The sequence below is a fragment of the Eublepharis macularius genome, chromosome 12, assembly GCF_028583425.1.
Source record: "Eublepharis macularius isolate TG4126 chromosome 12, MPM_Emac_v1.0, whole genome shotgun sequence".
Lineage (NCBI taxonomy): Eukaryota > Metazoa > Chordata > Lepidosauria > Squamata > Eublepharidae > Eublepharis > Eublepharis macularius.
Genome location: NC_072801.1, coordinates 54,913,866 through 54,937,187, shown reverse-complemented (window position 1 = coordinate 54,937,187; position 23,322 = coordinate 54,913,866). Strand labels below are relative to the sequence as shown.

The following is a 23,322-nucleotide window of genomic DNA, read 5'->3' as shown; positions in this document are numbered from 1 at the left end:
CCCTGCGCCAATTCTAGCCCTCACCTATCTGGGATTAGAGGTAATGTGGGGGCTTCCAGTGAAAGCGTGTAATCGAAGCAAAGGTTAAGCCTAGGCATCTTTTGGTTTTGAAATTAAGTATTGACTCAAGGTACCCAATGTCAGAAGGGCCTGTGGCTTCCTCCAAGACGACTGTTTGAACTGCAGGGACCACAGCTATGGTATCCCTAGGGTTGTCAGGTCCAGGTTGGGAAATTCCTGGAGATTTGGGGGGTTGAAGCCTGGAAAGGGTGGGGTTTGGAGAGGGGCCTCAACATAATGCCATAGAGTCCACCCTCCAAAGCAGCCATTTTCTCAAGGGGAACTGATCTCTATTGCCTGGAGATCAGTTGTAATTCTGGGAGATCTCCAGCCACCTCCTGGAGGCTGGCAAACCTAGGTATATCCCTGAGCTGTCTGTCTCCACAGAAAAGAAGGGCAGGAAGAACTGCTAGGCCAGGGATCTGCATGCTGTAGCTCCAGAACCAAATGTGGCTCGAATGTGACTCTTTCAATAAGAAAACAAAATCTTTACGTTAAGGTACAAGGGAGGGGTAGGTGGGATACTAGAATAACCGGTATATGAAGGGAACAGTAGGCAAGGAATTTTTTTAAGGGACTGAAGGGCTTCTTAGAGATGCTTTACTGAAAGGGAAAGGATAGAAGTTAACAGTTGCCAGCAACCTAAGAGTGCATATTTATGCCAATTCAATAAAACAGTTGTGCAGGATGCTTCTGATTTATATACTCTTTAACTGTGAGATCTCGTGTACACCTTTTACTAATAAAGAACTCACAACAATCAGTGTTTAGGCTGCGAATCCTTTATGGATTGTTAACAGGTCAATTACCAATCATGTTCAGATGTCTATTTTCAGTTATGCAAATAGGCTTACTGATACTGGCTCTCTGTGAGTCTCTTGGTCAACGTAGCTCGGGTCTTTAATTATAAAGGTTGTGGACCCCCTCCTGTTAAGCACACTAGAGCTGAACGCCACATTACATGCACACATGTCACAAAACCTGCTTCTTCTAAGGACAGACAGCTTCGGCCAGCACCAAAGAGGCACAGAGCAGAGGCAGAGGAAAGAATTGTTTAATCTTTTCTCTGCCTATCTTTTTTTACCTCTGCAAATTGCCTCTCACAGGAAGCTCCCACTTCAAGACCCCAAAAGTATATTTGCTGTAGCAAATGCTCTGTTCAGGGGGAGAGCAGCCAAGCAACTGGGGGGGGGAGGTGGCAGCAGATGACTGGCAAGCAGAGAAAAGAGTAAAGCATACCCGCCTCACCCCTGCCACATCTCTGCTCCAAAACATCCGCTTGCAAACCTGGTTAGCTCCTCACAACTCTGTTCAGATGCACATCAACGATGGGGTTTTCCCACTGAACGGTGATCCAAGAAAACCTGCGATTTCTTTGGCTCAAGAGCCCACAACCACACTCTGAGGCACCCTGTTGCCCCCCTTTCCCTAGTCCTGGATCACGGGACCCAAAACCCATCAGAATAAAGTTCTCTTGTCACTTTGTGCTTGGGGAAGCCATCTGCAGGCGGATCCCTGCTAGCACAGAGACGGGATCCGTTTATCTCAAAGAGAGCCAACAGAGGCACCACTAGCTTGCAGGCTAGACAGCTCCTGGAATTTAAGGGCATTTCCCCCTCACAAATGCTCTCAATGCTTTTTTTGTCTCGGAAAGACTAGTGAAGGTTATTAATGAGAGGGCCCAGAAATGAGAAGGAAAGCAGCAGCAATGCGTGTTTTAGTCACTGATGTTCAAATTGCAAATTCCAGAAATGGGGAAAAAAGCTTTAAAGTGTCACTTGTGAAGAGAGCCACATGGACACACAAAACATCATGCTGTCATATTCCATGTTAATTAACCCCTCAGGCAATCGGCATCCCTACTTATAAAACCAAAACACAGGTGGGAATCTACTTCACCCACTGAACATGCCTTTAGAGGAGTGGGGGATCTTGTATATCAATGCACATCCCTTCTCTCTGATCACAAGCAATCCACGTTCCAAGAGATTTATCCTTTATGTGCCAGTAAACTGTGGTTAGGCTTGGACTATTAGCCACAGTTCCACCTAGGAGGAGGATTCTCCTCGACTCAGAATGATGCCTTGAGCAGCGCCCAGCATGAACTCTTCCTAGCCACCTCTCATGCCACTCATATACCCCCAAGGGTTGCAATGCCCCAAGGGTTGCCAACCTCCAGGTAATTCCTGGAGATCTCCCGGAATTACAAGAGATCTCCAGATTACAGAGACCAGTTCCCCTGAAGAAAATGGTTGCTTTGGAGAGTGGATTGTATGCCATTATACCACAGGCTTCATCCTCCGAATTTCAAGGAATTTCCCAACCTGGAATTGGCAATCCCATAACTCCAGCCCATCCTTCAAGGATGGAGCGGGGGAGGAGAATTTTCCTCCCATCTTTGCCGTTCCATTCTTGGAGCTTTATGCCGCTTACCCCGAGCAACCCCCCCTCCCGGGGGGGGGGTGCACTGTCCCATCCCTCGCCTCCCCCGTCCCGCCCCAGTGGCTCACCATGGCGCGGGCAGACGGACGCACAGACGGGACGGGCTGCTCTGCGGCGGTAGCTGCCGCCGCTTCGGTGGCTGCTGCCTCCAGTCCAGACTCTGCGCTGCTTCCCCCGTCCCCCCCCCCTTCTTCGCCTTAGCTGGCTAGCCCAGCCCGGAGCCACCCCCTGGCAGGAATCCCGGCCCCCGACGCCGCGGCTGCTTGCAGCTGCAGTCCCCGCCGGAGCCCGGCCAAGGGCACGTGGAGACGCGACTGCGGCAGCAGCAGCAGCACGCCGAGCCAGGGAAGAGGGGCGGGGAGGAAGGGACGGAGGGGAACCGGCCTCGGCGGCTTCGGCTCTCCGCCCACTGGTGCCCTTGAGAGGCGATCCACAAGTCTCTCTTGCAGAGCCGCCAGAGCCCCGGCCCGGCGAGTTGAGGTGCAGATGCAGGGCTCAGCCTGGGAGGAGAGTGCCTCTGAGTTTGTGCAGAGTGTATTAGTCCTCTGGGCAAGGGGCCGCGCGTCTGTCATCAGGAGGCGAAACGCTCTGGGTGTCAAAGCTAGGGTTGCCAACCTCCAGGCGGAGCCTGGCGATCTGGATTACAGTTGATCTACAGAGATCAGTTTCCATGGAGAAAATGGCTGCTTTGGGAGGTGGACTCTATGGCATTAGATCCCTGCCGAAACTCCATCCTCAAATCTCCAGGAATTTTCCAAACTGGAGTTGACAACCCTAGAAAATGCCTGGCGTCTAAATAACCTGCCTTGGGCTTGAGACGTGCTTGTTGCTTTCCCTGACAAACGGAAATCTTAAAAATAATCCACCTGGTCAGGCTGACTTTAAGCCCAGTCGAGGGCATAAGGCTTGCCAACCTCCAGGCAGTGCTTGCGTTGGATTGTCACAGTCCAATGAGTAATTATTATGGGATGCCCTGTGCAAACAAACCTCCAAGAGAGTGCAATGCAAAACAGCCTAAGGGGCCTGATTTCGCCACAGAACTGAACCCCTTTGCCTCTCAGATTGAAAAATGAAGCTCTGCTTTCAGGTGCCAATTAAAAAGGAGGACTGGCTGCTTCCACATGGAAGTTTTGTTCCACCTCGCCTTCAAAACTGGAGCGAATTCATGTTCATCCCCAGAGCATCAGCACAACACCATTGTGCCATTATTTGCCACCCAAGGTTCCCACTGCTTTGCTGCTGTCTTTCTAGAAAGATCATACGTCCTGTTCACATGTTACAACGAACACACATGTACATATGTATATCTATTTTGAAGGAAGAGCTAGCATGGGTTCACTTTGCAGTTGAAGCCAGGGACCAAGATAAATGGGATTGTATCACATGCTGAGCTGTACATGCATTGAATGTATCATGAGAATTATTGAAAAATTACGTGTACAGTATACATTGATTGAACATGCATTCACTGTAGCTTATGAAAAGGGCTATAATCCAGTTGGGTATGCCCACCAAGTGGGCAGGAAGGTATGGATTTTTTAACCTCCCTGCCCACATCTGCCATGTTACCTTGGTATCCCTTTGCCCCACACCAATGGTACACTTTTGCTGTAGCTGCTGCAGCGTCTTAACATTATAATGATATACTTAATAATATATTTTAAAAGCCCACTGGTGGCACTTGGAGGGGTACAAAGGGACGCCAAGGAAAACACAGAATACGCTCCTGTGAATGCTCCGTTGCCACTGTTGTGCATAACTCTACATGAGCAGCAATGAATAGATTTTGAGGAATCAGTCTTTAATTTACCCATACACACACAGGACTGGATCCTTGTACTCCACAGTAATTACTCCAGCAAAAAACTACCCCCCCTTACTGAGACTGTACTCAAAATGAATTAACATCACTAAGAGTGTAAGAGCTAACAACAGGTGCAAAACGCTTAAGTGAGTGATCCAGGAGATCAAATCTGACTTCTACTATTTATTTGGCTCATGGATATTGTTGCCTTTTCGGGTATACTGGCTAATAAATCAGGCAGCCTAAAATACAATAAAATCAATATAAAACTAAACCTATCAAACGTAATGAACAATTAAAACTGGCAAAACAGGATAATTAAGAACCAACATTTTAATGCCACCCCTTCCTCCAAGAAGCACATAGAATTCTCCTCTTCATAAGCACCACCACGCTGCAAGGTCAATTGACAATGAAGGACTTGCAATCATCCAGTAAGCTTCATGGAGATTTGAACTGGGACCTCTCTGGTGCTGGTTCAGCATGCTAACCACTCTACCACCCTAGCTCCCTAACAAATTAAGAACTGGCAAAGCATAAAATCAACACAGTTAAAACAGAGGGATAAGAAACTCAGCATTGCTCATAGATCTTGCAGAACAAGGACATTTTCATTTGTCTGCAGAAGGCTGCAAGTTCCTGGGGGAGAGAGCTAAAGCTGGGGGGGGGCGGGGCATAAGTCATTGTGTGGGTCCCTGCCAGTCATGCCTGCAATGAAGTAGGTTCCCAAAAGACACTCCCTCTGGCTAATAGAGCATAGGTAGGAACTTTTAAACTTTTATTTATTTATGCAAAGCAAAAAGAAAAAAATAGTGGCAAATCTATACATAGGCTTCTATAAAAGTTCTCCAAATATGTAAAAAATAAGTTGGTACACAATTGTTGTTGATATGAGATACATTCAAAGGTTGATACGGTTATAAGGTCCTCAATCCAATGAATTGCGGGAAGTAAGCTTTTGTCTTTCTAGTGCTGTAGTATACGCTTTTTTAGTGAATGTGAGGGCACAGAGGGTCCATTTTCAATGACCATTGGTTAGGTTCCATGAGACAGGCAAATAGTTTAAAAGTACATAAACATAAATATATATTACATTTAAGTACATAGTACACTTTAAAAATGCATAAACATCCTCAAAATAAATGAGTATTCTGTGCAAACGTAATGCAAGCATACACAGGACCATAACAATTGGAGGTAGGGTTGTCAGCTCCAAGTAGGGAAATTCCTGGAGATTTGGAGGTTGGAGCCTGGGGAGGGCAGGGTTTGAGGAGAGGAGGGACCTCACCCCCAGTAGTGTATAATGCCGTAGAATCCACCCTCCAGAGCAGTGATTTTCTCTGGGGTAACCAATCTCTGTAATGTGGAGATCAGTCATCACTGCAGAAGATCTCTTGGAAGCCAGCAAGCCTAATTGGAGGATGGCATGAACACACCAGTCAATCTGTTCTTTCTCAGTCCCCTATCTCCAATATAGTGATAGTAATTCTGGTCTACATTACTGGGCTGTTGTGTCTGTTACCAAATCATGTCCACACAGTGACTGAAAGCTCTATATAAATACTAAATAATTAAGAGCCCTGTTTAGGTCCACATAGACCAGCTATTCCGGTCTGAATGCTAACTCAGCTAAGCGTGGAGCCTCCTTTCTCTGGAAGGAGCAAGATCTCCCTCTGGAAGAAGGTCTTCTTCCGCTGTCCTGATGGAGGGATGGAAGAAAGCACAGAACTTATTCCTCATTAGGCAAGGCTTTTATGGAGGAGATATGGAAATAGAATAAACTACATAAAAGGCCTGCCTAAGTGAGGATGCACACATGGCATCGGAAGAAGTGGACCCCAGTCCATGAAAGTATTTGCTGGAATAAAATTTTGGTTTGGTTCTGCTGCAGCAATCCTAAACAGATCCTAAACAGCAATCCTACACAGATCGACTCAGACACCCACTTAGATCTATTCTGACTCCCAGGAAAGTATTCTTAGGATTGTCCTATAGCACAACTAACCCTCTGGAATTATCTTCAAAAAGTATAAATTCTTCTATTTCACAAGTCTTTAACCATCCTGGTTGTGAGCAAGACATACCTTTGCTCTACTATGTAATCCCAGCTGGGATATAAGCAAACAGGTCAAGGTTGCGACTTGCAGGTGAGCTGGCCCCTCTTGCTCTAGAAATCAAAAGCTGGGCCACGCACAGACACACGCACACAGACCAGCATTGTGTCAGCCGCGATCTGTGGAGGGGCTCTGCTCCTCAAGGTTTTTCTTGCAGTCAAGGTTTATATTCCAGGAAAATCTTTTAAAAAATATTTTCCAACCAAGCTAAGTCTGAGAGGAAAGGAGGGCAGGCAAGATGGAGTTTTTTGTGAGACCAAAAGCCATCAAGTGAGGAAAAGTCAAATGTCTCCATTTGATCAAGTTCCAGATATGCAGCCAAAAGAACAAATAAGATTAATCTAGTATTTTTTTAAAAAACTTACTAGTTGGATGAAAATGTGAAATTCAGCTTCCTTCTACCCTATTAATCCCTCTGGTCCAGTATTCACCACCCCACCCCCGATTTGCCCACCTTTCTCCTGCCAATAACAGCTAGAGTTTCCAACTCCAAGTTGGGAACTTCTTGGAAATGGGGGGGGGGGGAGTTTGAGGACTGGGATTTGGGGAGAGGAGAAACCTCAGCAGAGTATAATTCCATAAAGTCCAACCTCCAAAGCAGCCAGTTTCTCCAGGAGAACTGATCTCTGTAATCTAGAGATCAGTTGTGATTCTGGGAGATCTCTAGGCCCCATTGCAGACCCACCGCACCTTGTCATGTTCCTCAGCCTTGTGCAGGAGTTTGGTAGGCACTGCAGACTCGGTTATTTCCAACAGTTTCCCTTTCCTATCACTTTTCCTCCTTCCTCTAGGGCTCCCTCGCTCGTCCATTGGGACAACAGCCAACCCCACCCCGCCCCCCACTGATCTTAGGCCCTGCATGACTTTTTCCTCTCTCAATGGTCCGTCCATTCCTCTCCACCCCTCTTTATTCAGATCATCCCCCAGATTCCTCTCAGAAGGTGTGCGTGTTTGTTATGTGCTGTCAAGTTGCTTCTGACTTGTGGTAACCCTCCGAAGGTATGAAATACTTTCCCCCCTAAAATACCCTTCACACACCAGCACTCAAGTGTGCTGGCTCCACCCTCACCTATAAGCGGTGACAAATGTGCATAGGTGGGGTCTGCAGCATTTTGCTCTGTTTGTGCTCCTTATATACACAAGTGTTGTCCGGTCATGTATGTCAAGCCTCAAGCAGGATCCATATTATGACTGTCAGAGTAACACATGTTTAAAAGCTTTCCCCCCCTTTTTATTTTTATTCCCCTAAGAGGAATCATTTATCACATTTTTGGAGTTGTGTTACACTTATCCTTTCATCTGCATGTCACAGCATACCTTAACCAAGTGAGATAATAGTAAGGTACATTGCCTCTGAGCATTTGCAGAGTTCTTTCTCCTCTTCTTTGAGCGACCTCAACAAGCCCCTTCCAATTTAGATATAACATCAAGACAGGCTTGAGGCCCAGAACTTTTCAGTCCAGAAGTTAAGAGCTTTTTACCAGTCCAGTTTGTTCCCAAGGAAAGATTCTATTCAGTCCCTGCATCTTCTCCTGGTACACCCTGTCAAAGTACTCAGACTGTGCCACAGTAAAATGATTCTTCCAGTCCCCACAGATGCCTACAAAATGAGGAAGAAGCAGACATTCAGCTTACCAAACCTAGAGATCTTGGGTCCCAGGGCTGCCAATCTCCAGGTGGTGCCTGGAGCTCTCTCCAGAATTACAATTGATCTCCAGACTACAGAGATCCATTTCCCTGAAGAAAAACGAGTGCTTTGGCGGGTCGATTCGATGGCATCACATCCCTACTGATGCCCTCCCCTTCTGTCCCCAAACCCTGTCCTCTTCAGCTCCTCCACCCAAATCAGATACTTTCTGTCACAGAGTTGACAACTCTGTGGGGTTTTGGAAACTGTTGGGGCCTCCAAGTGGGTTTGGTGTATGTTAGATTTCCCCACCCCACATTTTTTGTTTGCTTCTCTAGCTGAACTTGCTAGAGTGGAGCAAATCACACTGCAAGTCACCTTCTCAGCAGGCTAAAGAAAATTCGATGTATTGTCGAAGGCTTTCACGGCCGGAGAACGATGGTTGTTGGGGGTTTTCCGGGCTGTATTGCCGTGGTCTTGGCATTGTAGTTCCTGACGTTTCGCCAGCAGCTGTGGCTGGCATCTTCAGAGGTGTAGCACCAAAAGATAGAGATCTCTCAGTGTCACAGTGTGAAAAAGATGTAGGTCATTTGTATCTACTCAGGAGGGGTGGGGTTGAGCTGAGTCATTCTGTAAGAGTTTCCCAGGGTGTGGAATGCTAATGGCGGGAGGCTTCACTGAATCCTGAGGAGGTTCTTTTGCATATGGATTGGTGCTTGATGTGCTAATCTTCTCTGCAGGGCTATTGTCGGGTGTGGAGTGTTTTGTTGGCCTGGTGTTTTTCAGAACTGGAGTCCATGCTCTGTTCATTCTTAAGGTTTCTTCTTTCCTGTTGAAGTTTTGCTTATGCTTGTGAATTTCAATGGCTTCCCTGTGCAGTCTGACAAAGTAGTTGGAAGTGTTGTCCAGTATTTTGGTGTCCTGGAATAAGATACTGTGCCCTGTTTGAGTTAGGCTATGTTCAGCCACTGCTGATTTTTCAGGCTGTCCAAGTCTGCAGTGTCTTTCATGTTCTTTTATTCTTGTCTGGATGCTACGCTTTGTGGTCCCGATGTAAACTTGTCCACAGCTGCAGGGTATACGGTATACTCCTGCAGAGGTGAGGGGGTCTCTGCTGTCTTTTGCTGATCGTAGCATCTGTTGTATTTTTCGGGTGGGTCTGAATACTGCTTGAAGGTTATGCTTTTCCATAAGCTTTCCCATCTGATCAGTAATTCCTTTGATATATGGCAAAAACACTTTTCCTGTAGGTGACTGTTTTTCCTTGGTTGTTTGATTCATCCTGGGTTTGATTGCTCTTCGGATTTCATTTCTGGAGTAGCCATTTGCCTGAAGTGCGTGGTTTAGATGATTAATTTCCTCATTGAGAAAGCGCGGCTCACATATCCGTCTTGCACGATCCACTAATGTTTTCATTATGCCTCTTTTCTGTCGGGGGTGGTGATTGGAGTTTTTGTGTAAGTAACGATCAGTGTGAGTTGGTTTCCTGTAGACCTTGTGACCTAACTGAAAGTTTGCTTTGCGGATGACCAAGGTATCCAGGAATGAGAGTTTTCCCTCACTTTCTTTCTCCATTGTGAATTGTATGTTCAGGTGGATGTTGTTGAGATGATTCAAAAACTCCCTCAATTCTTCCTCCCCATGGCTCCAAATGATGAATGTATCATCCACAAACCGGAACCATACACTGGGTTTGTGGGGTGCTGATTCTAGAGCTGTTTTTTCAAAATGTTCCATGTAGAAGTTTGCTATAACTGGGCTGAGTGGGCTCCCCATGGCCACCCCATCCATCTGTTCATAGAATTCGTTGTCCCATTGGAAGTAACTGGTTGTCAGACAATGATGGAATAAGGCTGTTACATCCTCTGGGAAAATCTGATTAATCAGTGCAATAGTGTCTTTTACTGGAACCTTGGTAAACAGGTAAACTTTGGTAAACTTTGCGGTCACCCCCACTAGAATTCCTGTGGAAGACATCATTGCAAATGTAGAAGCTGCCATCCGTCATCTACCGGAAGAGGAAGCTGAGGAAATAAGAGGAGAGACAGCCAGGATTCTACGAAAGGCAAAGCTTCCCACCAGCAATTTAACACGCAAGGAGAGAAATGCCATCAAGACCCTCAATGCAGATCCAGACATCATCATTCTACCAGCTGATAAAGGCAATGCTACAGTGATCATGAAAACGGAGGAATACAAAAAGAAGATTAAGGAACTCCTGGACCCCTCCACCTACAAAAAACTAAAACGAGATCCCACTTGCAAAATCACCAGGCTAACAAATGCGCTGATCAAGAATTCCTCACTACATCCCGACACGCACAGAAAACTATGCAAGACTGAAGCACAGCCACCTAGACTATATGGACTCCCCAAAATACATAAAGATTCAGTCCCACTCCGACCCATTGTGAGTGCCATTGGTTCACCGACATATGAATTAGCTAGACATCTGGCAGATCTCCTGCAGGACCACATCGGGAAAACCTCGTCTTACATCAAAGATTCAGCAGATTTCATCAACAAAATCAGTTCTCTGAAACTCAATCCACAAGACATACTTGTCAGTTTTGATGTTGTATCCCTGTTTACCAAGGTTCCAGTAAAAGACACTATTGCACTGATTAATCAGATTTTCCCAGAGGATGTAACAGCCTTATTCCATCATTGTCTGACAACCAGTTACTTCCAATGGGACAACGAATTCTATGAACAGATGGATGGGGTGGCCATGGGGAGCCCACTCAGCCCAGTTATAGCAAACTTCTACATGGAACATTTTGAAAAAACAGCTCTAGAATCAGCACCCCACAAACCCAGTGTATGGTTCCGGTTTGTGGATGATACATTCATCATTTGGAGCCATGGGGAGGAAGAATTGAGGGAGTTTTTGAATCATCTCAACAACATCCACCTGAACATACAATTCACAATGGAGAAAGAAAGTGAGGGAAAACTCTCATTCCTGGATACCTTGGTCATCCGCAAAGCAAACTTTCAGTTAGGTCACAAGGTCTACAGGAAACCAACTCACACTGATCGTTACTTACACAAAAACTCCAATCACCACCCCCGACAGAAAAGAGGCATAATGAAAACATTAGTGGATCGTGCAAGACGGATATGTGAGCCGCGCTTTCTCAATGAGGAAATTAATCATCTAAACCACGCACTTCAGGCAAATGGCTACTCCAGAAATGAAATCCGAAGAGCAATCAAACCCAGGATGAATCAAACAACCAAGGAAAAACAGTCACCTACAGGAAAAGTGTTTTTGCCATATATCAAAGGAATTACTGATCAGATGGGAAAGCTTATGGAAAAGCATAACCTTCAAGCAGTATTCAGACCCACCCGAAAAATACAACAGATGCTACGATCAGCAAAAGACAGCAGAGACCCCCTCACCTCTGCAGGAGTATACCGTATACCCTGCAGCTGTGGACAAGTTTACATCGGGACCACAAAGCGTAGCATCCAGACAAGAATAAAAGAACATGAAAGACACTGCAGACTTGGACAGCCTGAAAAATCAGCAGTGGCTGAACATAGCCTAACTCAAACAGGGCACAGTATCTTATTCCAGGACACCAAAATACTGGACAACACTTCCAACTACTTTGTCAGACTGCACAGGGAAGCCATTGAAATTCACAAGCATAAGCAAAACTTCAACAGGAAAGAAGAAACCTTAAGAATGAACAGAGCATGGACTCCAGTTCTGAAAAACACCAGGCCAACAAAACACTCCACACCCGACAATAGCCCTGCAGAGAAGATTAGCACATCAAGCACCAATCCATATGCAAAAGAACCTCCTCAGGATTCAGTGAAGCCTCCCGCCATTAGCATTCCACACCCTGGGAAACTCTTACAGAATGACTCAGCTCAACCCCACCCCTCCTGAGTAGATACAAATGACCTACATCTTTTTCACACTGTGACACTGAGAGATCTCTATCTTTTGGTGCTACACCTCTGAAGATGCCAGCCACAGCTGCTGGCGAAACGTCAGGAACTACAATGCCAAGACCACGGCAATACAGCCCGGAAAACCCCCAACAACCACCTAAAGAAAATTCGCTTTTCCAGACCTGAGCTCCCAGAACTAAGTATCACATCTGAAGCAGATGGAAGACACCAAATATACCTCTGAACTCAAAACAGGAAAGCCAGAAGCTCGGCACACTTGCCTCGCTCTTTGCCAAGGCATACAACTTCTGAATTTGCTGTGGTGTGTTGTTTTTGTATGTCGCAATATGTCTGGCCATAGGCATCTGGGGCCTCTTGGGCCAATATTCATGCGGCGCTCTAGTCCTCCCCTGTTGCACTGATGGAACTGCACCAATACCAGCTGATGAGTGTGCAAAACTTGGAAAAGCAAAGCTGCCTTCTAGCGAGTCACATCATTGCAGTTCTCTCTTCTCAAACGGAAAGCCCATCTCCAGGAGCTCAGGCACAGAACGGTCTTTCTCCAGCATCTGCTCCAGAGAATCCCTTAACTAGAAATGCCAAGGATTGAACCTGGGACATTGTGTAAGTTAAGTGGGTGCTCTACCACTGGAATACAGCCCCTCCTTAGCTATTCACATAAAGTCGTTGGTGCTGCTGGACTTAGCAGCACTCGTCATGTTTTCTGGAGAAGCAGCCCTGCTTTTCTTGACATGGAAAGATTTGGCTACGTTACCACCTCCCACTCCTGCCCCACCTCCACCCCCTCTGGCTTGTACAAAGTCTTACAATGTAGCTTTACTGGCCTATTTGCATCCCAGCAAATTCTTTCATTTTGTGTATTGTGTTGCCTCATCGGTGCTATAGAAGCACAGCTGTTGCACTACAATGGTGCAACATCGTGATGCTGGTCTCATTCTCCATTCTGTCAGTGATCAGGCAGCCATCCCTGCTCTCCAGGGTTACCAACCTCCAGGTGGGGCCTGGAGTTCACCCAGAATTAAAACGGATTTCCAGAGATCAGTTCCCATGGAGGAAATGGCAGCTTTGGAGGGTGGACTTACATTACACCCCTGCTGAGCTGCCTTTGCTCTGTCCTGCCAAGGCTCTGCCCACCAAATCTCCTGGAATTTCCCAGCCTAGAGTTGGCAGTGCCACTGCTTCCCTCCACTTCTTGGTTGCAGGAAATCCACCCAAATAGAGCTTCAGAAGTTTTGCCTAACCTTTCCTGAGGAAAGTCCCCTTCTCTTGGTCCATGAGCTCCTTGGGCAGCATTGTAGAGTTGCACATCTTATTCCTCCGCATGGCTTGGAAGGAGGTGTTCTCCACCACCGAGGTGATGGCTGCATCGTCCAGCTCTTTCCCCAGAAAATGGCAAAGGCGTTCCACGGTACCTCGCAGGTTCTGACAAGATGCAAAGCCGGAGGAAGCACTGTTTAGACTTCAGGATACTGCGATCCATGTGTTTTGAAGTCTTGTCTTCACAGGACTAGAAACGTGAGTTTCTCAGGATGATGAATTTTGCATTAGGGAACAACATTCTGCAGAGCATGATTGTGTGCGGAGTTGCAGAATACCCACGTACCTGCTTCTAACGAAGATATTTGGGGATCTCCATTCCTAAATGCTTTCCATAATCTTCTGTTGCCTTGTCCCAGATATTTTTACAAAACTAGTCAACAAGCCAAAATATTTACCATAAATCTATCATGTTAAAAATATTAGCTAGAGACACTTTCAGCTCCAGGGCCCCAAATACAAAGACGGTGTCTTTGAGTAAAGTCTCTCTGAGCAAAGACTCACTTGACTGCCCTGCCCTCCACCCACCAGTCAGATAATAATGAAAAAGGAAGACAAGATGTGGCCATCTGGCATAGGAACAGGAAAACTCTACTCCCTCATTATCTAGCGGGGCCTTTCAGAGTCCCTTCTTCACTTTGGTAAAATATTTATTGGAAGGCATGAAGATGCCTGCTTTCTACTGAGATGATCCATTGGTTCATGAAGGTCAGTACTGCCTTACCCTGAGCAGCTTATACCCCATTTATCTGCCTAAGAAATTAGGCATCCATAATTATGTAACAAAAATAATACCAATAAGTGACTTGGCTCCTCACAATACACTGGAGCCTACACAATTATTGCTATTATAATTGCTAAATAAGTCCAGACCGGAGCTTTAGAATACACTGTAACTCCTGGTCATGAATATGAAAAGAGTCCATGTGATGATGATAATATGTTGCCAGAGACGTGAAGAATTTTCAACTGGAAAAATCCATATCTTATATGCGTCCAAAAATAGCAAAGAAAGGGGTCCCCACAATAGCGGGATGAACAAATAGCCAGTAATTTTCCCAACAGGATTCCGGGTATCCTCCTGTTTTGTAAGTTTCTTGATCACGAGAATTAACTGCAAAAAATCACATACATGATATAGCTGTGCTATATGTATTATAAAGCTCCGGTCTGGACTTATTTTTGGACGCATGTAAGATATGGATTTTTCCAGTTGAAAATTCTTCACATCTCTGGCAACATATTACCATCATCACATGGACTCTTTTCATATTCATGACCAGGAGTTACAGTGTATTATAAAGCTCCGGTCTGGACTTATTTAGCAATTATAATAGCAATAATTGTGTAGGCTCCAGTGTATTGTGAGGAGCCAAGTCCCTTATTGGTATTATTTTTGTTACATAATTATGGACTCCTAATTTCTTAGGCAGATAAATGGGGTATAAGTTGTGAACTTTAGTTATTGGTTCGATATACGGGGACGTTGGTCTGTTTTTTCTTATCTTACCCATATCAGCCCTTTGCTGGTTCCTTTACCCTGAGCAGCAGCAGCTCTCCAGGCTCTTAGGCAAAGATCTACCTGCTGGAAAACCTGGTCCACTTTGTCCTGCCACTGAAAGATCTTTGCATTCAAACCTAGATCTGCACATTTTGTCCTACCCTTTTCAATGGGACAGCAGCCTGGAGAGCCTGGCTTAGTCCAAGCTCATTGGGGCTTGGAACGAAACAGGGTGGGCCATGGTTAGTGCTTGGATGGAAGTCCGCCAAGGAAGACTGGGGTTGCTACCTGGAGCAAGGCAATGGCAAACCACCTCTGCCCCTCTCTTTCCAGAAATGCTCTGAGACTGGGATTGCCATGAGTCAGTTGTGACTTTATGGTATGTTTTTCTTCTTCCAATGGGATAGGTGAGGACACTATGACTTTAAGCAGTTGGTGCTTAACAGGTTCTATGCATCCCAACAAGCTTTGTGAAATAGGAGTAGAGAGATCTGGCTGGGGTAGCAAGTTACTTGCTCTCTCTCTAATAATGCTTTCTAAGTTATGTAAATGGTTAATAAAAGTTTATCTTATGTTGTACTACATCTTGGACTCAGAAAGTTATACTTAAAGAATGTTACAGCATGGATAAAAGTTTACACCATTTGGAGAAAGAGGGGGGAAGGGGGCACCTGGAGCTGGGATCACCTGCTTCAGCTCCTCATAGCTGATGAAGAAGATATTGCTTCTGCCTTCCAGCTCCATCCAGCCTTTGATGTGGTCGAACCAGGATCCATGAGGCACTGCACAATGGGATACAGATTGGAATATAAGCCACTGATTCCATCTCTCTTAGTGAATGCAGGTCCCGACCTTGAAGCAGTTGCTTTCAAGGATATATACAAGAGCATATTCTGCCAGGTGCAGCCGTTCTTGTCCCTGCAGTGCTTGGATAGAAAAAGCTGCTTAGGGAAAAGTTCTCCTTTCTACATATTTCAGAAAGACAGGACTCTTTAAAGAGTTTGAACCTAGCACTTTTCGCATATTATGGGGTCGGGGGGGGGGGAGGCACTGTTAGACATAGAAGACAGTTGTCCTGGGTACTGAACACCCCGTTGCTGATCATCACCCACAGTCACTTAACTACCTGAACATCCATGCTTCAGATGGAGACATCATCCCTCTTTCTAGCCACAAGGAATGGAACTAGACATAGGTTGTGTAAGAAGAGGAGGACTTGATGCTGGCCCTTTCCTCAGTTTCAGAAGGGGACAAACCAAAGAGTTAGAAAGATAGCGAGGTCAGGGCATATATAATAATAATAATAACAAGAATAACAACATGTGATTTATATACTGCCCTTCAGGGCAACTTAATGTCCACTCAGAGCAGTTTACAAAGTGTGTTATTATTATCCTCATGACAATCACCCTGTGAGGTGGGTGAGGCTGAGAAAGCTCCGAAGAGCTGTGACTGGCCCAAGGTCACCGTCTGTTTACTGTTTACTGCTCTGACTATCTATTTATGTGTTGATTGCTATTCTCAGGACTTCCTCCTCATGACATCCTTCTCTTCCTGGCTTTGTCACACTTCTCTCCCTTCTCTCCATCTTCCACCATGGATGCAGAACTTGTCCTGCAATCCATGTCCATCTTTAGACTAGATAGGTAGATAAGATCTATCCTCCTTTCCTACCAGAGTATGGAGTTCCTATAATAAAGAACTCTTATTTCATTTCTAAATATAAGCAAGTGCAAGCGTGTTATTTTCTCTCTCGCACTCACACCAGCCAGAACACAAGCTCCCATCACCCACCACGTTTTCTTTGAAATCGATATCACTCTGCTAAGGCCCAATAATGGATTCCTTTAAATAGGTTAACAGGACCAGTTTATGCTCCTTTTAATAGGTTGAGAGGTGACATGCTAGTGTGCTTGGAGCTCCTGAAGTTTTTTTTATTTTAGAGCAGCTCCCCCAGGGCGAGTCAGTATAGGCTCTGAACTTGAGCAGGGCAGTGTGAGTGTGTGCGGGTGGGGAGAATGTAGCTGTTTTTCCTCCTGCCTTTTCCCCATCTAAATACTAAGTAAATACTCATTGAAGCTGCAGAAAGCTTCATCATGGAGGGAGAAAAGTAGGCACTCCAAAAGGTACTCCAAAGCCATTCTGCTGGTCAGATCAAGAGCATCCTGAAACTGCTTTAAAGTACAAAACAAACAGCAGGTCTAGTGACAGCTGTCCCAAGTTTGGCCTTCAAAGACTCCCAGTCCAAAGGTCCCTCCCTTTAGTTAAGCACTCAGCCTTCAGCAGTTCACAAACAGAGTTGGGGCAGGTCCACCACCATTGTTTGATGTGGGCATCTGATAATCTCAGGCAAAGGGCCTCTGAGTAAAGAGTTCCATTTTTTTTTGCTTCCGCATCTTGAAGCGCTCGATAGACCCTTCCTCTGTGCATTGGTCTCAGCTGACTGACACTGAGGACAGCTGATGTAAAGCAGCTAGAGGGGCTTTCAATGCGGGAAGCCACAGCCAGTGAGGAAAGAGGGGTTAACTCTTTCCCCCTCTTCAAACCATTTCCCTCTTTAGAAATTGCCCCAACATCCTTCTCCTTCTTCTAGGCTTAAAGCAGTCTGTGGTTGCATCTTTTACTGAGGAATGACCCAAGGGAAAGAATGAAACCCTGCTTCCCTAGCACAATGGCCCTGATCCAGTTTGCATTCCTTATCTGTACAGAGCCAAATTTTACATCTGGGGTTCCAATCGTAGATGTCAGTTTCACAGGCAAGTGTGACCCTAGGCTAATTGAATCTCATGGCAACGAACCGGATCAACGTTTTGGATTTCTGACTGAGGTACCCAGAAGTTCTCCAACTTACCATCTCCACTCAGAAAACTGTCCAGGAACTGGTTGAAGGATTTGGGATCCTCATAAGTGGTGCACATCTTGGTGAAGTAATAGTAGGAGACCACAATATCCCGTGGGTCCCGTGAGGTATATACCACCTATACAAGGAAACGGAGTTCAGCTATCAGGAGATGTTATTAGAAGAGAAACACTGCATTGGATCTAGCCAGCTTTTCCTCTCAGTCTTACTTCCCTTCCATAAGACAGCCCCAGTCTTACACAGTGTTTGTACATGTAGGCCTCATGATTCTCAGGACAGCCTTTTTGAGCAGACAAAGAAAATGTCTCCCTACTGTATCTCTAGCAGAAAAGCTGGTTAGATCCAACCCATTGTCTTTAGGGGAGCAAATAAGGTTGCAAGCTAGATCTGGGTCAGAGGGAGGGGCATGTCATATCCCCTTAACAGAGGTTTAATTAGTGGAGATGAGCACTAGAAGCTTTTCATGGTATGAAGTGAAATAACATCACCTGATAATGACTTGAAGGCCAACCTGATATTAAAGGGACAGACTAAGTGACCAGTTTAAAAAGTGGTAACCCTAGACCCAAGATCTGCAGGGAATCAACCTGCCATGCATACGGTGAAATATGGAACTGTCCATGTTCCAAAGCTGAGGACTTGAAGTGAAAAATAGGTTCTGGAGTTCAGATCACTAGTGAAATAGTATGGTTAGGTGCACAGACCTGGTGTAAGGTTTAGGGATAGAATGACAGTAGCAGGAGTCCAAACTGGTGGAGACTGACCAAGAGAGAGATCTTGGAGTCATGGTAGATAACTCACTGAAAATGTTGATAGAGTGTGTGACAGCAATAAAAAAGGCCAATGCTATGCTGGGATTATTAGGAAGGGAATTGAAAACAAATCAGCTAGTATCATAATGCCCCTGTATAAATCAATGGTACGGCCTCATTTGGAATACTGTATACAATTCTGGTTACCACACCTCAAAAAAGATATTATAGCACTGAAAAAAGTACAGAAAAGGGCAACTAGAATAATTAAAGGGATGGAACACTTCCCCTTTGAAGAAAGGTTAAAGCTCTTGGGGCTCTTTAGCTTGGAGAAACGACAACTGAGGGGTGACATGGTAGAGGTTTACAAGATTATGCCTGGGATAGAGAAGGTAAAGAAGTATTTTTCACCCTTTCTCACAATACAAGAACTCGTGGGCACTCAATGAAATTGCTGAGCAGTCAGGTTAGAATAGATAAAAGGAAGTACTTCTTCACTCAAAGAGTGATTAACACATGGAATTCACTGCCTCAGGAGGTGGTGGCAGCTTCAAGCATAGACAGCTTCAAAAGGGGATTGGATAAACATATGGAGCAGAGGTCCATCAGTGGCTATTAGCCACAAGGTATAGATGGAACTCTCTATCTAGGGCAGTGATGCTCTGTATTCTTGGTGTCTGGGGGGGGGCATCAGTGGGAGGGCTTCTAGCATCCCTTCCCCACTGGCAGACCTCCTGAGGACACCTGGGGGGTTTTGGCCACTGTGTGACACAAAGTGTTGGACTGGATGGGCCATTGGCCTGATCCAACATGGCTTCTCTTATGTTCTTAGCAACATGAACAAGAAGCATCAAGTTTCCAAAAATGGTTAGCCAGAGAAAGCATGTATGTTGTTGTTAGAGTATTGGACTGGTGCTGGGTTTGAATCTACATTAGCTTTGAGGTTCAGTCGGTGAACTGTTCTTTGGCCTGAACTACCTTGTAGGAAGTTTGTGAGTTTATAATGGAGGAGGAGACAATTATGTATGCTACCCTGAGCTCTTTGGAGGAAGAGCAGAATAAAAATGTAATAGATCAATTTTCTCTCCAACTTTAAAACCATAACTGTCATTATATAATATTTTGAGTTCAGTTGTCTATTGTTGTAAAGAAAGAGATATAGCCAAAAATGGGAAGGTCAAGTGCTGAAAGGGAGGGTAACTGAGACTAGTAATACGTACAAAAGAGGTTTTTTTTCCCTTTCCTGACTACATCACTGGACTAAATGAAGTTTGCAATCCTATTCAAACTTAATCTGGAGTAAACCTTATTGAACAAAGTGAAACTTCCCTCTGGATAAATTTGCATAAGATCACCTGGTCAGCCATTATGCTCCGTTTTCAGAAATAGATGGTTGGATCCATACAGTTTTTTGCTGCTGAAGAAGACAGGAAGGGCCCTATTGACCACCCCAAAATGCTATGTTGGGGATCTCAAGATCTGTATTGACAAAAGCTATGTTGGACGGAGACTGTAGTAAGGAGAAGAATCAGATGATATTGCGTGAAAAGGCTGGCTGGATCCAGCCCAGAGCCAAACTAGACATTATGGTGGCCATTAACCTCTTGGCTGCCAATGCCCTTTTAGAAGAAGAAATGTCACAAGGCTGCAGCTGGACCAGATGATCTTGTTATCCTCTGCACCATTTTCAAGATCTTAAACAACTGTTGGGTGGGTGGGGGGCTGCTTTAGCACTTGAAAAGGTGCAAGGGAAGGGGGGATAAGATCACCTGGTCCCACTGTGCTGCAAGCCCCAAGCCCTCATAGCATTTTTGAATAACCATTTTACCCCTCTAAAATGGCATTGGCTGCCATGGGTCAGACTCATGGCTGCCGTAATGTCTAGTTTTTCTGTAAGTTGAATTTCCACCTCTTGGTGCGCAAGCAAGCAGCCTCCATGACAAGACTCAGACTTCAGACCCATCTCAGCCAACACCCACCTTGGCCTTGGAGGTGAAGAAAGCTTTGGGGAAGATCTGGATGGGGAGATGGCAGGTGAGCAGGCGTGGAGATGGGCTATCATGTGCTGTCTCCAGGCCGAGCTGAGTGCTGAACCAAGGAGCGCGGAGAGAGTTGAGAACACTTTGATTCCAGGCAGGGTCTCCTCCACTGAGGATCAGGCTGAGAATCTCAGTCATCCACACTGTTCCTTGAGGGAAGAAGTGAGAAATCTTCACATTGAAGTGAAATGTTATAAAACAATCAAAACCAAGCAGTATCTCAAATCTGACTTTTTAAAAATTTGGAGTATTTCCAAATTCCAATTCTGAAATTTGGGAATTTGAGAGAAACCTTAAAAAAACAAATAAAAGGACGGTGAACTTCTTCTCTTCTTCTTCTTCTTCTTCTTCTTCTTCTTCTTCTTCTTCTTCTTCTTCTTCTTCTTCTTCTCTCTCTCTCTCTCTCTCTCTCTCTCTCTCACGCACACGCACACGCACACGCACACACAAACACAAACTAGGATCTACTGATGGAAATGATGAAGAAAAAATCAAATTATAAAGATACACAATAACACACATTTTTGCAATAAAATTGGTAATTACGGCTGAAAAAAAGTTCCCCTAATTTGTTTCAATTCCAAGTTAGTTATCTGAAAATTGTATCAACATTGTAGGAAAGAGCATGAGGAATCATCAAGAGAGCAACTGAAGAGGGTTCTTACAATATTGTGTCTAGTTCGACAAGCTTGTAGAGCAGTTTAAGATATTAAGGGAAGATCCAAATTTTATATGCATTTCCGCACAAATGCAGAATGCCTGACAGTTTAAGGAGTTTTGGAGACTGTAGCTCTGCCAGTAGCTCTCCAAATCCTACCGGATTTAGGATAAGTGACGTTGAAGATATCATCATCTTGCACTTCAAATTTGTTCTCAGCAAAGGAAAGACTCTCCACAGAGTTATATCCCGGGGGAAACTTTATCCCCTTATATTGGACATACTGGACAGTCATCTCCTGTAAAGTAAAGCAGATGCCCAGCACTAGGAAAAAGCAACTGTTGAAATTGTTATCATACTTGAAGGCACACAGTAGTCTTGAAGTGGTAGCTTAGTAGAAAATTCACAGGTTACAAAACCCTCATATCTCCCTCCTGAACTGTCAATAGATGTGGTCTAGGAGTTTCATGCTGGGAACTTAATTCCCAGGTATGTGGGGACCCAATTCAGATTGAGACTGTGGCACGCAGTAAGAGGTTACTTGAGCCTCCCCCTGCACTGATTCCTAATGTGAAACCACCCAGGGAGCAGCTATCGGCCTCAGACTGTTTCAGCTCAGGCAAATGGCATGGGTGGGAGAGTCTGAAGACCCCCCATCTATCTATGTACCATTGCCCTGACCCAATTTGGGCCCCTGTGCCTGGGAATTCCCAACACATGTCTGATTGAAGGCTTTGTAATGTGTGAATCAGCCATATGCATCTGTTTCTGGTCCTCTGGCTAAACACAGAACTGGTGGGATGTCAGCCATTGAAGCTTCCTTTCACTATTCAGCAAGGGAAAATCAGGTGCTCTTCCCTGTCTGCATAAAAGGTTTTGGAATGGAGTTGCTCGATAGTGTGAGAGCATCTAGGAAATCTGCTTCTGCTTAGCGACAGGTTGCCTTAATCCTGGACCTGGTTCCGCCTATGCCTTTGGTTCACCTGTACGGAAGCGGAGTTACTTCACAGCTCAATTACTGTTTATGAGAGCAAATCATGTGATGGGAAATACACTTACAAGGAGTAGCCATGAAGGAAAATGTACTAGATTGTTTCAGGCATTCTGTGATGGAGCACGAGAAACTATGGCAAGTGAGGTCTGGTTCCTATCAGGTAATGCCTGATAGATTGTGGGGAGTATGCATTGGGGCCTACATGAACCCAATCCCTTAATTGCATAGGGCAGGAGTCCCCCCATGGTGCCCCCAGGCACCTTTCCTGGTGCCCATCAAGTGTTTTTAGAAAGTGGATGGGGCCAGGTGGGGCTCTTGCCCAGCAGGTTTTCTGATTGGCCCTATGTGAACGAGCCCCAGTGCTTGCCATGTAATGGAGACCACAGTGACCTTCATGGACATCTGACATCATTCTCTCTCTCCCTCTCTCAAGATGCGTACTCACCTGTCGAAAAAATGTCTCTCCCTGGAATGTGCAGAGAGCAGCAGAGATCAGAGGGGGTTAACTGCAGGGTAGGTGGAGAAAGGTGCTCCTGTATGTGAGGGGAGTGCCCCACTCACCAGCTGGAAGTTCTCTCTCTCCCTTGTCTCTCCTGGAGACCAGAAACTGAGGGTCTCTCCATCTTCACAAAAGCAGTAACAAATACAGGAACCAAAAAGCAAATCATTAACAGAAGGCCCAACACAAAGTCCATTGAGCCTTCCCTGGGCCTGGCTTTTGACAAGAAGTGTGTGTGGGTGGAAATAATATGAATCAGATGTTGTGACTCTCAGTTAAGAACAAGGTTTGTGGTATGTGTGTGTATATTGTTTTGCCTTTCCCTCTATGGCCAAAGCTTGTTTTTCTTTTCCTGCCACCCACCTACCCCCTGCCTGTGATGTAAAAATGTACAAACCACCCCCGTCACATAGATTTTCCTTCACTACCACTCTCGGTTTGTGAGTTTTTATAGGTTTTTATAAATCCTTTCTTGCTTTTGCTGTGTGCAATTCTGCCACTATGGACTCCACTAACAATGTAGGAATATAATTTATTGACAGGATGGCACTGCCAGGGGCTTCAGAAGCCAAGTATTTGTGATTTCCATGAATAATTTTTGCTCCATTTTAAGATTTCCTCAGTGGGTGCTCTGAGCTTGTCACATGGAAGCTTGAATGCCCACGTTACCATACCACTATAACCTTCCACTTTCCCCTGACCAAGGTGTTAGGGTTACCAAC

General features: G+C 45.3%; 2 protein-coding genes across 3 annotated transcripts in view; both read right to left on the bottom strand.

The window, feature by feature from the left end:
- The window catches only part of ARHGEF40 (Rho guanine nucleotide exchange factor 40), a 33,949-nt gene extending 31,296 nt beyond the window's left edge, over nucleotides 1-2,653 (bottom strand). The window contains exon 1 of the mRNA XM_054993606.1: nucleotides 2,571-2,653. Within this exon, the coding sequence (XP_054849581.1) occupies nucleotides 2,571-2,573 (3 nt within the window). The 5' untranslated portion in view covers nucleotides 2,574-2,653. The remainder of the gene's footprint in view (nucleotides 1-2,570) is intronic.
- A 2,473-nt stretch (nucleotides 2,654-5,126) lies between these two features.
- On the bottom strand, nucleotides 5,127-22,729 carry SULT2A1 (sulfotransferase family 2A member 1). 2 transcript variants are annotated; one of them, XM_054994993.1, is made up of 7 exons: nucleotides 22,547-22,729; nucleotides 21,267-21,405; nucleotides 20,390-20,598; nucleotides 17,650-17,776; nucleotides 15,486-15,580; nucleotides 13,222-13,402; nucleotides 5,127-8,020 (listed from the first exon to the last, which is right to left on the bottom strand). In XM_054994993.1, the coding sequence occupies exons 2-7, from the start codon at nucleotides 21,400-21,402 to the stop codon at nucleotides 7,887-7,889; spliced, it is 882 nt and encodes a 293-aa protein (XP_054850968.1). In that variant the 5' UTR covers nucleotides 21,403-21,405; nucleotides 22,547-22,729; the 3' UTR covers nucleotides 5,127-7,886. The 2 variants fall into 2 exon arrangements, with proteins under 2 accessions (XP_054850968.1, XP_054850969.1); XM_054994994.1 differs by lacking the exon at nucleotides 21,267-21,405.
- Nucleotides 22,730-23,322: the final 593 nt, after the last annotated feature.

Bases quoted from the DNA above. Each gene is read 5' to 3' on its own strand.
- SULT2A1 (XM_054994993.1), bottom strand. From the start codon at position 21,402: ATGACTGTCCAGTATGTCCAATATAAGGGGATAAAGTTTCCCCCGGGA. The intron at 15,581-17,649 runs GTAAGTTGGAGA...CCCATTGTGCAG, and splicing joins CAGTTTTCTGAGTGGAGATG to TGCCTCATGGATCCTGGTTC. The intron at 13,403-15,485 runs GTGATCCCAGCT...GCATCTTGTCAG, and splicing joins GCTATGAGGAGCTGAAGCAG to AACCTGCGAGGTACCGTGGA.